General features: G+C 55.0%; 1 protein-coding gene across 1 annotated transcript in view; it reads right to left on the reverse strand.

The window, feature by feature from the left end:
- Positions 1-7,717: 7,717 nt before the first annotated feature.
- HOMER2 (homer scaffold protein 2) overlaps positions 7,718-14,730 on the reverse strand; it is a 94,475-nt gene continuing 87,462 nt past the window's right edge. Inside the window, exons 7-9 of the mRNA XM_062206319.1 lie at positions 13,359-13,469; positions 12,936-13,016; positions 7,718-12,093 (exon numbers count right to left, since the gene is read on the reverse strand). Coding sequence (XP_062062303.1) covers positions 11,905-12,093; positions 12,936-13,016; positions 13,359-13,469 — 381 coding nt within the window. The 3' untranslated portion in view covers positions 7,718-11,904. The remainder of the gene's footprint in view (positions 12,094-12,935; positions 13,017-13,358; positions 13,470-14,730) is intronic.

A 14,730-nucleotide genomic window follows, 5' to 3' on the forward strand; every position in this document is an offset into this window, starting at 1 on the left:
GTGAAAACAGTGAGCCTGCCAATCAGACTTAGCGTTTGTCAATTCCCTCTCCAGGTACAAACTGGGGAGAGGTTTCTTCTTGAAAGGCAGAGTTAGAGAAGTGACAGAGGTCTTCCATTTGCTGATTCACTCCCCAAATGGCTGTAATGGTTGGGGCTGGGCCAGGCTGAAGACAGGAGCCAGGAGCTTCTTCCAGGTCTCCCACGTGGGTGGCAGGGGCCCAAGGACTTGGGGCATCTTCCACTGCTTTCCCAGGCTCATCAGAAGGGATCAGGATTGGAAGTGGAACAGCCAAGACTCGAACTGGTGCCCACATGGGATACCGGCTCTGCAGGTGGCAGCTTTACCTGCTATGCCATGGCACTGGTCCCAAGGTTGTTTTTTTTTTTTTTTTTTTTTGACAGGCAGAGTGGACAGTGAGAGAGAGAGATGGAGAGAAAGGTCTTCCTTCCGTTGGTTCACCCCCACAATGGCTGCTGCGGCTGGCGCGCTGCGGCCGGCACACTGCGCTGATCCGAAGCCAGGAGCCAGGTGCTTCTCCTGGTCTCCCATGCGGGTGCAGGGCCCAAGCACTTGGGCCATCTTCCACTGCCCTCCTGGGCCACAGCAGAGAGCTGGCCTGGAAGAGGGGCAACCGGGACAGAATCCGGTGCCCCGACCGGGACTAGAACCCGGTGTGCCGGCGCCACAAGGCGGAGGATTAGCCTAGTGAGCTGCAGCGCTGGCCCTGAGTGGTTTTTTTTTTTTTTTTAAACCAAGAAACCTTTTATTTAAGGTATACAAACTTCACGCATTTCATATATACAAATTTAGAAACCTACCCTCCCTCCCGCCGGCACTCCCACCCTTCTTCCTCCTCCCTCTCCTATTCCCATTCGAGTAAGCGGTTGGACTGATGAGCACACATCATGGGAAACCATGTGGCGGTGCGGAGTGGCACAGCAGTTCTCGGACCTCAGCTCTACAAAGGCTCACGAGGAGCGAACTGTCTTCTATCGCTGCCACAACAGCTCAGCACCAGTGTAGTGGCTTAAAACAAACCTGGGGCGGGGGTCTTAGTGGTTAAGACACCCGCACCCCATATTGGAGTTCCAGTGCTGGCTCTGGCTCCCGATTCCAGCTGCCTCCTAACGCAGAGCCTGGGAGGCAGCAGTGATGGCTCAAAGCAGTTGGGTCTCTGCCGCCCCTGTGGGAGACTCAGGTTGAGTTCCGAGTTCCTGGTTTCTGGGGGAAGCAGATCTGGCCCACACTTAGGATGAAGGAGAGGAACTAGGAAGGGGCAGAGACCCTGGAGAGAGGGGCACAGGACTGGGGTAGGGATGGTCTGGTGAGCATGGTAGACAGGGTGGCACAGACTGTGGCAGAGTGAGTTAAGCTGCCGCCTACAGTGCCGGCATCCCATGTGGGATCCAGCTCCCTGCTAATGCGCCTGGGGAAGCAGCAGAGGACGGTCCAGGTACTTGGGCCCCTGCATCCATGTGGGAGACCTGGAAGGAGCTTCTGGCTTCAGCCTGGCCCAGCCCTGGCCATTGCGGTGTGAACCAGAGGATGGAAGACCTCTAACTCTGCCTTTTAAATAAATAAAAATAATTTTTTAAAAATGCCACAACTCATCGTGCAAGCAAGGGAAAGGGTAGAGATGGAGCCCACCTGTGCTGGGAGGTGAGGTGGGGGCCCCGCCAGGGTGGGGAGCTGGGAGGGCCAGCACTGGAGGAAGAGGTGTTTGTGCACGTGCGTGTGAGCTGGGGCTCTGGGTACCAGGATGTGGTGGGGCGGAGACGCCCTCGAGCAGCAGGTGTCCATGCAAAAGGGACACACTGGGCGCAAGCCGGGACACGGGCAGTGGCTAACAGTCAACTGCAGAGACCTTGGCACTGCCCGGGAAGGGAGGAAGACGGTCCAGGGTGGGGCAGCAGGAAGAGGAGAAGCAGGAGGAACAGTCGGAGCCGACACAAACACTGGGAAGGAAAACCTGACGCCTGCGGCCGGTGACCCTCGGCACAGCACGTCCGTGCTGGTGGCGGCCACCGCGTCGCTTCCCGCTCTGCCGTCTGTTTCCCCTGGGCACACACATCTGGTCCCTCAAGTCACCCCCAGCCTGAAGTCTCTGCTGTCCCCAGTCCCCGTGGCTGCACAGGGGGTCTTGGCAGCTGGGGCTGGGGCCAGCAGCATGGGGACTGCACAGCTCCCTTGTTCCCGAGCACAAAAGCCCGTGCAGGCGCAGTGGAGAGAGGGGGCAGCAGCACAGGATACAGGCAGGCAATGGGGGCCCCTGCCCCCAACCCTCTGGGAATGCGAGCCCACCCCCAAGCCCCCCAACACCTTCATGCACTCACCTCTGGAGAAGGGACTGGTGGCGCAGAATTTTCTGAGATCAGCTTGCACCAGCCTGGTGGAACAGGGGCTCCCAGCGGAAATGAACTTGAATGAAGGGAAAGGAGAGAGGGTCATGTTCCTTCCACAGCTGAGCTGAGGGCTGGGAGTCATGCCTCCCACACGCGTGTGGGGAACGCGGGCTCCGGGCGGGCACAGGCCTAGGCGAGCGCACCTCCTGTTCAGGCGGCTCTGGAAAGACTTCCCGGCAGGAGGAGCCTCTGAGGCGGCTTCTTCCCTGCAGCCGGGCACGCAGGCACAGCTGTGCCGTCTGGCCTCACAGGACAGCAGCCTGTCTGGGGAGATCCAGGACTTTGCAATATCCTATCCACTCACAAAGGGCTTCTGAGAGATTTAAAAACAGACCCAAGGGGCCAGCGCTGTGGCACAGCCGCCTAGGACGCTGGCATCCCGTGCTCGAGTCCTGGCTGCTCCGCTTCTGATCCGGTAATGGCCTGGGAAAGTAGAAGACGGCCCAAGTGCTTGGGCCCCTGCACCTGCGTGGGAGACCCGGATGGAGCTCCAGGCTCCTGGGCTCAACTTGGCCAGCCTGTCTATTACAGCCATCTGGGGAGTGAACCAGAGGATGGAAGACTGTTCTCTCTCCTCGAAACTCCCTCTCTCCCTGTAACTCTGCCTTTCAGATAAATAAATAAATCTTTTAAAAAACCACAGAAACATTTTACTGAACTATTTATTCCTACATAAACAACTCTGTTACAACAAAACCAGGTAAAATTCACAAAGGTCTACTACAAGTCTTTAAAAGAAAATAATTTCTCCCTTGAATAGAAAAAGATCATATAACATAAACACAAAGCAAAAACAGAAATACAGAGAAATAACAGACACACATCAGCCATGGGAATAACGTACCTTTCTTAGTCTCTAATGGACCAAGTAGAAATTAAAAGTTATAGTCTATTTAATAAAGTCACATCAATACATATAGATCAACATTTTTTCCTTCAGAGAATACACCATCTCTATTTTCTGGGGATATTTATTAAAATTAAAAATGTCCATCAATAAACTCTAAAATGCGCAAATTGTATAGGCCACACCCTCTTTGACAACAAGGCAATAAATATATAGCTTTATAACAAATGTTAAAAACAACAACAACAAATACCAAACTATCTGAAAATTAAAGTGTAACTTCAAATAACTTCAGTTAAAAATAAATTCAAATCTGATATAAATTATTTATAATTTAGAGCAGCATACACAAAAATGTAAAGGATATGGATAAGATATGTACTGAGGAAAAATCATAACCTGACATTGCCAGTAACTTTTTTATTAAAACAAGAAAAAGTTAAAATGGTATTCAACTCTAAAAGGTATAACAGTAATTAGTAAAATAAAGAAAGAAATGAATACAAACAGAAACAAAACCCTTATAAAATGGCGAGACAGTAAGTTAAGATAGAAATCCCAGAGCTGGTTCTTTGAAAACATCAACAAAATGAGATTAAATCTGGAAAAACTAAGAATAAAAAAGAAAGCAGAGACATCAACATTAAGAATAAGAAAAGTGACTAATATAACTGCATGCAAACATATTTAAATTTTGATAGAGAACCATTTAGAAAATTTAAATTGTCAAAAACTGATAGACTAGGAAGAAATTCAGAAGAGACCAATAAGCATGGAAAAAACTGAAAAAATTATCAAAGAATTATTTCCTAAAAAGGCACTAGATTTGGACAGTTTTATACATGTTATAAAAACTTCACAGAGCAAAAAGTTCTCAATATTTTTTAAATTGTTCCAGGGTGTAGAAAAAGATAAAGAGCTTCCCAAGTTCTCCTTAATTTTTGTAAAAGAAATTAACTCAACACTAATAGTTGACAGAGACAGTGGGGAAAAAATTACACTATTATTCTGATTAAGAGACAGGAAAAATCCCAAAAGAATAGTAAGCCATATCTAGAATGATAATTTACTCATTTTAAAGCTCTTATTTTTATTGTATGAGTCATACACACTCTTTGTAGAAAAATCAGAAAATACAGATGAGAAACGCAAAACAGACCGACCTATCATGAATGACCACTGTTACCACTGCAAGGAGGTGGGAGGACCGGCTGGGAGACGGACACACTGCGGCACATCCGGGCTTTGTGGAAATGCAGAGGGGCTTCCCACCGGCACGCCCTGGAGAACGATTCCTCTTAGGTCATAATAGAGAAAACCTCATCACCTTCACAGACGTGGAAAGAAGCCACTTGATAAAAATCCAACACCCGTTACTGATAAAAGGTTCGGCAGACTAGACCCATAGGACGTCACTAGAATACATGAATTGAAACATTAAGAAGAAGAGCTTATACTAAGAATCAAATTTATCCATCTGGAGAAACACCAGCTTAAAATATATATCTACGGAAGAAGAGTGGACAACACCAGCCCAACTACACGAGTTAACGTTGCTCCGTGTGCTGAGACGACATAGCGAATGACAATGGCTAAAAATACGGAGGTAAAAGGATCACTTTCACCCACAACTATCACCTACCTGGAAAAAGGCAAAAAGAAATAAGCAACAAAACGGTTAGAACGAAGAGAATCCACTCACTGGCTAGCTACAAAATAAATCACCAACTGCCGAGCTAAATAAGCCAGGACACGGCCACACGCTGCTCTCTTAGGCAGAGGCAAGAATGAGGTAGACTGATGTGCACTGACGTAGGAAGGTGTCTAAGATGTCTGCCAGGAGCAGAAGCGTGGGCAACACGTGGTCCAAACCACAGGACACACTCCAGGGAGAACGACAGGACTCCGCATCGCTTGCTAACGTCACCTGGAGGCAGAAGGATTTTAATCTAGGCGCGGGGGGTCTTTCACTTTCTACACGATGCCTTTGCATGATGGCTACATGTACATCACTCTGCTGTTTGCTATCAGAAAGCAACAGGTTGGATGTCCATGGGCGGTGAGCCCATATGCTAAGAACAAGTCCCTGGGGAAGGCAACGCACAAAAGGTCTAATCTACAATAACAACCCCAAGCAGAAAAACGACCCGCGCTAGGGAAAACCAGCGTGCGAGACAGAAAAGCTTACAAAGGTCCTGAAAGGTTAAATATCACAAAGATGCTAATTCTCTCCATGGCATAGTATGTAAATTTTATACAACTTCCAATTCTCCTCAACAGTTCTTTAGGACATGTTAATATGCAAAACGTACATAGGGGAATTTTTGAAACGGTTTACTGGAAGGGGACACGTAGGGCAAACCAGGGTGGCACCAGAGCCAGTATGAATAGGCAGAGCGCCGGGGGCACACGGCAGGGGAAGGTGCTCATCCCAGCTCCCAACAATGCCGGGCACCAAGGGAACATGTGATTTGCTATCGGTAGAGAAAGCACGGATTTCCCAATCACTGAACTGTTTCGGAAGAAACAAGAAGACAACACTGGCTACTGTTGATACAGTCTTGGGGTTGCAGGGCAGCCAAGAGAGCTACCAGAAAGGAAAAAGACAGGTTTGACTGCAAAGGGTTTTGTTTAATGTCTGCTCATAGTTAAAAAGCCGCGTGTACAACTTAAAGTTTGATTGTACAATATTTACGGGGAAAAAAAAACCCACAACCTCTCAGAAATCAATGAGATGACCAAATGAGGCCGCAAAGCAAGGAAACAAAGCACAGCTCAAGAGCTCTCATTCGCTAGTGAGGGCCACATGTTAACCAAAACAACAACCCCACATTTATTTTCTGGGCTCCTGCCCCCACGGCAACACCAGTGCTGAGCAGGGCATGGCGTCTGCTCACACACTTCTGGTGGGACTGTAATTTGGGATCATCTTTCTGGAAGGCAGTTCCAGGCAACTGATATTCAAAGTCCGTCTCACAGTCAGGACAGGCTATTATGTTACAGGAAAGTAAGTATCACCAGGGCAGGCGCTGCGGCACAGCAGGTAGCCCATATGGACGCCGGTTCGAGTCCCGGCTCTTCCACTTCCCATCCAGCTCCCAGCAATGCACCTGGGAAAGCAGTGGAAGATGGGCAAGTCCTTAGAGCCCCTGCACCCACGTGGGAGACCCAGAGGAAGCTCCTGGCTTCTGGCTTCCGATCAGCTCGTCTTTGGCTGTTGCAGCCATCTGGGGAGTGAACCAGTGATCTTTCTGCTTCTCTTCCTCACCCCCTGTAACTCTGCCTTTTAAATACATTTCAGGGGTGCCCCCTGTAAGGTTCAACGTTTGCTCAGGACACTGAGCAGGTTGGTGGCTGGAGGAGGAGGGGAGGGAGGAGGGCTGGGGAGGCTCCTTGCCTGGGCTCTCAGCAGTGGCTGAGGTGGAGGGATGCTGACCCTGGGCCAACCACCTGCACAGGGGCTCGGTCCCAGCCTGCAGCTTCCTCCATCACGTCTGCTCACGTTCACTGCCCCAGGACCCTGACCGAACCCCAGGAAGGAAGGGCGCCCGGACACGGAGGCACCCGTGTTTGAGTCAGCACGTCCAGCTCCAGGAAGTCGTCCTCAGTGCACACCTCCCACCATGTCCTCGACGCCACGACGGTAACAAAGTGGTGTCAGGCTAAGCAGCCGCGGTGCCACCTCACACAGAGGCTAAAACAGCTGTCATCACTTACTTAGTGATGGAGAAAGACACAATGCACTAAACGGAAAAAGCTACGCCAAGGCAGATCCAAAAAACGGATCTGCTTTACGGAAAAAGAAACAAAACGAAGACAGATGCAGGAAGAAAGCTCAACATATCTTGCAACGTGTTGACAGTGATGGTTATAATCAGACGGTACGACGACAACAAATTTTTTTTCACTCATCTGTAGTTTTCTTCTAAAAAAAAAAGTATATACTATTTAGGTACTAAAAAAAGCATTAAAAAAAGAGAAACCCAGCACTCTGGGGAGAAGTCTCCTCATCCACCCTATACTTATCATTAAGCTCTTACATCTGATGCAGGAAATAGCTTGCCCATGACACCAAAGGACACAGCTGCCCGGCTGAGCCAGAGTCAGAGCCTGCTGTGAAGGGCGGGACAGGAGGACAGAAACGGGTCCACGTCCCGCTGCTGTCCATCCCCGGCCAGGACGCTCCGCCGCTGGACCGGGCCGCGGTGGGTGTGTGCTCCGGGCAGGTGCACACACGGGGTCCCCACGGCCACGCTCTGCCGCCGGCAGCCCCCATGAGACAGAAGCCCCACAGCCTTGCCTTGCCAACGGATTCCAGAACGGGGATTGGCAAAGAAACACTCCTCCGAGGAGCACTTACGTTTTACTGAAAATTTGTGGTTATTTTTTTTTTCTCCTGCTTTTCTGCTGGCTGCCTCCCCCACTCCCACCCTCACCCCCGTGCGTGCACACGCGTGCACCCTCATGCACAGTCCTATGTTCACTAGAACTCTTCATCAAGCTCAACAGTCACCGTGTGGCCCCGGGCCGTGCTTAGAGAGAGGAACTGGAAACCCAAGGCTCCAGGAGCCTGTTACCTGCAAGCCCGCCCCAGCCCACACACGATTTCTCGGGGGAAGCCACACACATCCTTTTGCACGTTCCCAGTTTCTGTGGCAAGTGCTTCAAGCCCAGCGACACGGTTCAAGGGAATACCAATGGCAGCAACACCCTACTTCCGCTTCCGGTCATCAGCAGGGCCGGGCTTAGGCTACGTCACTGGAGCTCTAGGGGTGTCCCTGGCCGCATGTGGGGGCCCCACCAGGCCCCTTGTGCAGGTCTGTGCTGCACACAACTGGGTTCACCTTCCCGCGGGAAAGATCCCTGCAGACCGGAATGGCTGGGAAATGGGACCTGGTATAATTCCCGTTCATTCAGGGTGGACACATGCAAAAGCCGTGTTAACTGCAGTGGGCGCCGTGTCCTATTAGGACACAGGGGGCTTTTTTCTCTTTGCACCCAAGGGTCACTAAAGAGAGAACAGCGCTATGGTTCGTAAAGCGGCTTGGACACGTGCCCGTCTCTGGGTTCACTCTCTGTCTGCACAACCTGTGCCCGGCTCTCTCCTCGATTCTGGTCTAAAGTGACAGCAGGTGGGATAGAGACTGTGGCCCGGGGTGTGGCTTGCTTGCCATTCAAGGCCTGACACCGTCCCCCTGCCAGGCGCCCTGGTGGCTTCACCCTTCCTGGGCCCCAGGAGACATCCACTCACCTCCCCCAGCTTGGTCATGCAGCCAGTGGGGTCTGGGCTGGAATGCGAAGCTGGTTCTCGGGGGTCGTCCTGGTTGAAGTTTTCCTAGGCTTCCTTTAGGCCTGTGTTTCATGCAGGCAGAAAGGAGACTGATCAAGGTATAGACACCAGTCTCAGAGATGTCAAAACCAGGAGCCGGTTTTGGGCAGGTGTTTGGCCCAGCGGATAAGATGGCGGTCAGGACGCCTGTGTTGCACTTCGAGGTGCCCGGGGTTCGATTCCCAGCTCCGGTTCCTGATTCTAGCTAGCTTCCTGCTGATGTAGACTCTGGGAGCAGGCAGCAGGGATGGCTCAAGTAATGGGGTCCCTGTCACCACGTGGGAGACCTGGATTGAGTTCCCAGCTCCTGGCTCTGGTCTGGCCTAGCCCCAGCCTTTCTGGGCATGAGGGGAGAGGGCCAATCGATGGGAGCTCTAACTGTCTCTCTCTAATAAATACATAAATAAATAGGGGTCAGCGCTGTGGTAGAGTGGGCTAAACCTCCGCTTGCAGGGCTGGAATCTCATGTAGGCGCCGGTTCTAATCCCAGCCACCCCTCTTCCAATCCAGCTCTCTGCTATGGCCTGAGAAAGCAGTAGAAGATGGCCCAAGTCCTCGGGCCCCTGCACCCGCTTGGGGGACCTGGAAGAAGTTCCTGGCTCCTGGCTTTGACTTGGCCCAGCTCTGGCCATTTGGGGAGTAAACCAGCAAGTGGGAGATGTCTCTGTCTCTCCCTCTCTCTATAACTCTGCCTATCAAATAAATAAATAAATCTTTAAAATAAATACATAAATTTCAAAACCCTCAAATAAATAAACGATACAGCCGGGAGACCTCATTTGGAGACTGCCAGTGCTGACCAGGCTTGACGTGTCCCACGCTGCACGGTGTGGCCGTGGCAGCCACAGGGACAGGCTGACGACCTGCTGGCACCGGGCACGGGGCCCTGCCAACGGCACCGAGCCAGAGCTAGACGTTACGACAAACGAGGGCAGCTTACCCCGGCTCAAGGGACGGGCGGGATGGACTGAGCGGATCTATCTCACAGCGTCAAGTCCACCCTGCCCCGTGCCGGAGGCGGAGTAGCCGCTGCTGACGGCACAGCCGCTGTTCTTTATACAAGACAGTAGGCGAGGGGGCACTAAGAGTTTCAGAGAATGTGCAGAAGGAACCGGAAGTGCAGGGCTGACATCAAGCTGAACTTCCACTGCGGACCCCAACTTACCTTTCCCTGCCCAGAGGCCCCTCCGGCAGGGCCCAGCCCTCCCACTGCCCCTCCCAGCACAGCTTCGGGAACACAGCCACCCTCCCACGACTACAGCACCGGAGCAAGCCCCAGGCGGTCAGAAGGGTCCCTACAGAAGAGCTGGCAATCAGCAGAGGACCCAAGTCGAGAGCATCTGGGATCCTAGCATCCTTGGCTCCTGGGCAGTTGCAGGCCTATCTCCCCCAACGGCTGGTCGGCTACCCCTTGACCCTGTAGCGGGGCCCTAGGCCAGCTCAGCTCTCTGCTCTCCCAGCACAGCCAGCCGCGAGATGCCACCAAAGTCTCCAGAGCCCTCGGGATCTTTGCAGGAGGCGCCAGGCCAGCAGCACCCGAGCCAGGATCTCCAAGGATTGACCCCACATTCACTTCCTTGTGCGTGAGCCTATGGTGGGGGGGGGGGTCTCCCCTAAAGTGCCTGGGCGCTGGGAACCACCTGCCCCCACTCCTTCCTCATCACAGACAGGACTCGTCCTGCTCCAGGGCAGTCTTGGCTGGGCACAGGGGGCCACAGGATGGGGTGCTCACCTGGGGGCCTGCCTCCTGTCTGTCCGTCTGGCTATTGGCTCAGGAACCCAAAGCTGGCGAGAGGAATTCTACCCCTTGTAGAAGAAGGATCTGCAACAGGGATGGGGAACTTTTTTTTTTCCCTGCCAAGGGCCATTTGGATCTTTATGACATCATCAGTGGACCACACAGAGTTATTGACTTAATCAACAGCCTGCAGTTGATTGATGGAATTTCGAGCTCCAGCCTGTGGTCACCTTGGCAGGGCCAGACCAAGTGATGGGGGTGGGGAGGTAGGGTGAGGGCTGGAGTTCCCCACCCTTGGTCTACAGGGAGAAGTTCTCTCAGGTCGGTCTGAGTGTCTCAGGGGTCAAGGTCCTCCCCGCTCAAGGCATTTACAAATGCATGAGGCCCCCAGACTCAAAACATCTTGTGGTCGCCAGGCAACCTCTCCCCGTGCAGGCTGCCCACCACGCTGCTCTGTGAGACAGGAGGGGTTGGTGGCTCAGCGGGAACTGAGAAAGTCAAGGGCAGCCCTGGGCCTGTCGCTGAGGCCAAGGCTCAAAGCCGAGACCCTACCCCTCATTGTGGACCCGTGCAACTCCCTCTCAGCTGTCCAAACCCATCCTAGGACCCCGCTGTAGACCCCAAGCCCTGGGCATCCAGGGGTCCCAATATGCCCAGGCCAGGAGAGCAAGGTGGTCCCAGCATCACAGATGGGTTCTGGGAGGGGGGGCTCCCATCAGCCCCTTGCTGATCCCCCTGCCCCCTCCCAAGGGCCCAGAGCCAGCCTTGGTTTGACCAGTTAGTCATGCTGGATAACTACCCGGCTTGTGGACTGTACAGCAAGGGACCTGGCCTCTGCCGTGGGGTTTCATTAAAACACTAAATTCTGTTTATCTGTTTAATTGAACAAATATTTATTAAGCACCTACGTGGAGCCAGGCATGGGGCCAGGCAGCCTCACTGAGTGCTGCTCCCACAGCACAAGCGTCTGTTCACTTAAAACGAAGAGAAGAAACATTGTCGCAACCACGCAAACTGGGGCGCAAGGTGGCCCGGGGTGGCGGGGGTGCAGGCGACCCCCATGCCCACAAATGCACCTGCTAGAAACTCATTTTCTTGCTCTGGCTTCCAGTCTGTGCTGGAAACTTGTGTGAGAGGCAAGAGGCGTCCTCTGGGCCCCCGGGGACGGGGAGCCTGGTGGACACCCACACCCTCTGAACGCTGCTCCGTTAACAGGGGCAACACGGCCTGGTGCCGAGGCTTACCGGTCATCGGATTACAAAACAAGGTTTTCGGTTCGTATGGTTGCAACAGCCCTTAGGAAAGATAGAAACACCCCTACCCTGACTGCGTAGACGTGTAAGGTAGACCTAGTTCTGGTTCCTGAGTCAGAATCTTCCAGCTGTCCGCAACCTCACAAGGCCAGAGAAGCGAGAGGAGACTTCTATCCTGCAGAGGAGCGAGTGGACGGCACAGCCGGCGTGGAAACACGACCCCACCCCCACGCCCAGGACGCCGGCCCGGCCCTACTTGCTCTCCCGCGCACACACGCGTGCGCACCGCACCACACCGCACCGGGGATGCACGGGTGGGTGGGCGGGCGGCCCTAGTTGTCCGTGCCCAGCTTGGACAGGCCCCTGCGGAAGTCGTGCAGGTCGTCGATCTTGCCGTCCAGCACCTCCAGGAAGCTCTTCAACTCCACCTTAAGGTGGCGCTGCCGGTACTTGCTCTCCTCAATGTCCGTCTTCAGGGACCGCACTTTGTCCTCCAGGTTCTGGTTGTCTCTCTCGGCCGCCTGGCGGAACAGAAGGGAGAAGGGTCTGGAAGGGTCTGGACGGGTCTGGACGGGAGCCGTCGGTCTGCTGAAACCTGCTACTGCCCTCGGACCCGCGGGCCTGGGCCGGGCTCCATGACACCGCCCTGGAGCGGCACGTGTGTGCCCTCCCCTCCTGGCGGAGGGGCCGGCAGGCCAAGGGGGCTCTGACACTCGGCCTGAGAACCAAGCCCCGACGCCAGACATGGCCTGCTCAGAGTCCAGCCCGAGAGACTTCACCCTGCAGGGACCTGACAGCCGGCATGCAGAGTGACCTTGCAGCCCCTCTCTGAGAGAGAGGCACAGAACTCAGGGACACGGTGGCCATGGAGCCGGTCTGGGGAGCTGAGCCCCCCCACCCAGGGAAGCCATCCATGAACTCCCCAACGCAGAATGCCTGCGAGTCCCTCCCAACAGGAACTGTTTGGGACACAGGCGCTCAGGGAGAGCCTGGAAACCCTCATTAGTGGGTCAGCAATGTGAGGTCAGCGGGGGAGGCCTGCCCAAGGCCGGTGCTGCCCAGGGGCACCTGCTATGGAGTGGCTGAGGTGGGCTCGCTCCCGGCCCTTCTCCACTCCACTGTGGTTCTGGAGGGGCTTTGGTGAGCGGCGAGTCAGTCGCCTGCTCTATGCCTATGCACTGGACCTGGAAAATCCAAAAGACGTAGCCAGGCCGGCCCCAGGGGCCAGGGATGGCGAAGAGTGGTGGCACCTGGCAGGCAGCTGCCATGGGCCTCTTAGGAACAGAAGCTCGCAAGGTGGCGGTGGGAGGGAGCAGAGGACTCCGCCTCCCCCTCGGAGCCGGGACAGACGGCGCCCACTCACCTCCAACTTCTCCGAGACATAGTCACACTCCGACATGAGCTGCGGGATGATTTCGCTTTGTTTCCGGAGATCTTTCAACTCCTACGGGAGACAGGCATTGGAAGCAGACGTCAGTCAAGGCACAAGTGAGACGTGGGCTTGCCAACCGTGCTGGCTCTGCGAACCTGCGCCGTCCGCACGTCAATGACAGCAGTGACTGTGCTAACCGGATCCATTTCCATTTCCATTTTCCATGATCTTTCAAAAAGTTCCCACCTATGATAACCACAAGGAGGCCTCTGCTCTGGTGCTGGCGCCGTGTGTGGTGTGGCTGTCGCCCACACGGGTGTCCAGGCAGCGGCGGGGTGGACGTGTGCCCCAGGCTCCCTGCGGGGGAGACCCCAGCGCCCTCCCCCCCCCCCCCCCAGGGAGGCGGTCGCTCACCGTCTCCTTCTCCCGCAGCTCGGTCTCCAGCTCCTCGATCCTGCTGCTCAGCTCGGTGTTTTTCTCGCGCTCCTTGTTGATCTCGCTGCACTGTTCCTCCAGCTCCTCCAGCTTGGACAGACAGCGTGCGTCAGGGCCGGCCGCTGGGCCACGGCAGCCGCCCCCCAACGTGGCCACCAGGGCTGGGGCCGGCCTTCCCGCAGACCACACACGGACACGCTCACACACTGCCCTCTGTGGCTGGGAACCCGGGGGGGGGGGGGAGGGCGGCTTGCACCCTGGGGCGCCCTCCCTGGCCTCGGAGGGGAGCAGCATCAGGTCTGCGGAGCAGGGGCCAGATGTCTCCGGCATGCATCTCGTCTCCCCAGAATGCTGCGAGGGATTCTGTTTCATCTCAGAGTTCGCAGCACAGGGGACAGGATGACATTTGAGATTTTGAGATGTTAGACTCTCAAGGGGATCTGCCCTGAAGCCCCCCTCCTCCCCCAGACAGACCCCTCACAAGGGGCTCCCACGGGGAATGAGAACACAGGGAGGCGTGAGGCCCCCGCCAGCACTGCCGTCAGCCGTGAGCCTCTCCGGGGGGAGACAGGCAGGATGTGTGTGCAGTGCATGGCGGGAGGGACCACCGGGAAAGATAAAAGCCCCCACGCACAGCCCTCGATGTGAGGGTGCTGGGTGGTCCCCATGAAAATACTTCCAGAGCAGCTGCGCCAACCTCAGGGTCTGGACCCCCGCCCAGAGTGGCTGCACCTTCACCAACTCCCACCTGCAGCCCCCCCGGAAGCCCACACTCCCCCAGGGGAGCCAGTGTGGGGGATGCTCCCCTACTGTTTGGTTCTCATGCTCAGCCCAAAGCCAGCGACTCAGCTCTCGGCTTGAGGAAAGAAAGGGCAATTGGTCCCTTGGGCAGGCGGCTGTGCCAGGCTGGGGACGGGATACAGTGGAGTTAGCCGTGTACCTGGGACGCTGACTGGCTTTAAGACAGGGAAAATGCCACAAGGCAGTGCCCCGTGTCACAGGCACGAAAGAAGACAGCGAGGAAGACACCAGGGATGACGGGGGTCGGAGTGGGCGACACCAACCATCCTGACCACCACGGGTCCCCTGAAGCCACGGAGCAGCTTCTGGGACCCTGAGGGGCAGCAGCAGCCTCAAATGGGGAGTCTCTGGCCCCCCTGAACTGCCTCAGCCACCCTGCAGGACCCTACAAGAGGAGGCAGACTGGCCCCCGGACTGGGTGGGAGAGGAAGGGCACAGGGCAGCGGTCAGAGCTCACGCAAGCCCCACGTTGCTTTTCTTGCCTCCACATCTACACTCAGACACGCTGATGTGAGCGGGGCAGGCCTTCTGGGCAAACACTCGCCGTCTC

The sequence above is a fragment of the Lepus europaeus genome, chromosome 11 (genome assembly GCF_033115175.1).
Source record: "Lepus europaeus isolate LE1 chromosome 11, mLepTim1.pri, whole genome shotgun sequence".
Taxonomy (NCBI): domain Eukaryota; kingdom Metazoa; phylum Chordata; class Mammalia; order Lagomorpha; family Leporidae; genus Lepus; species Lepus europaeus.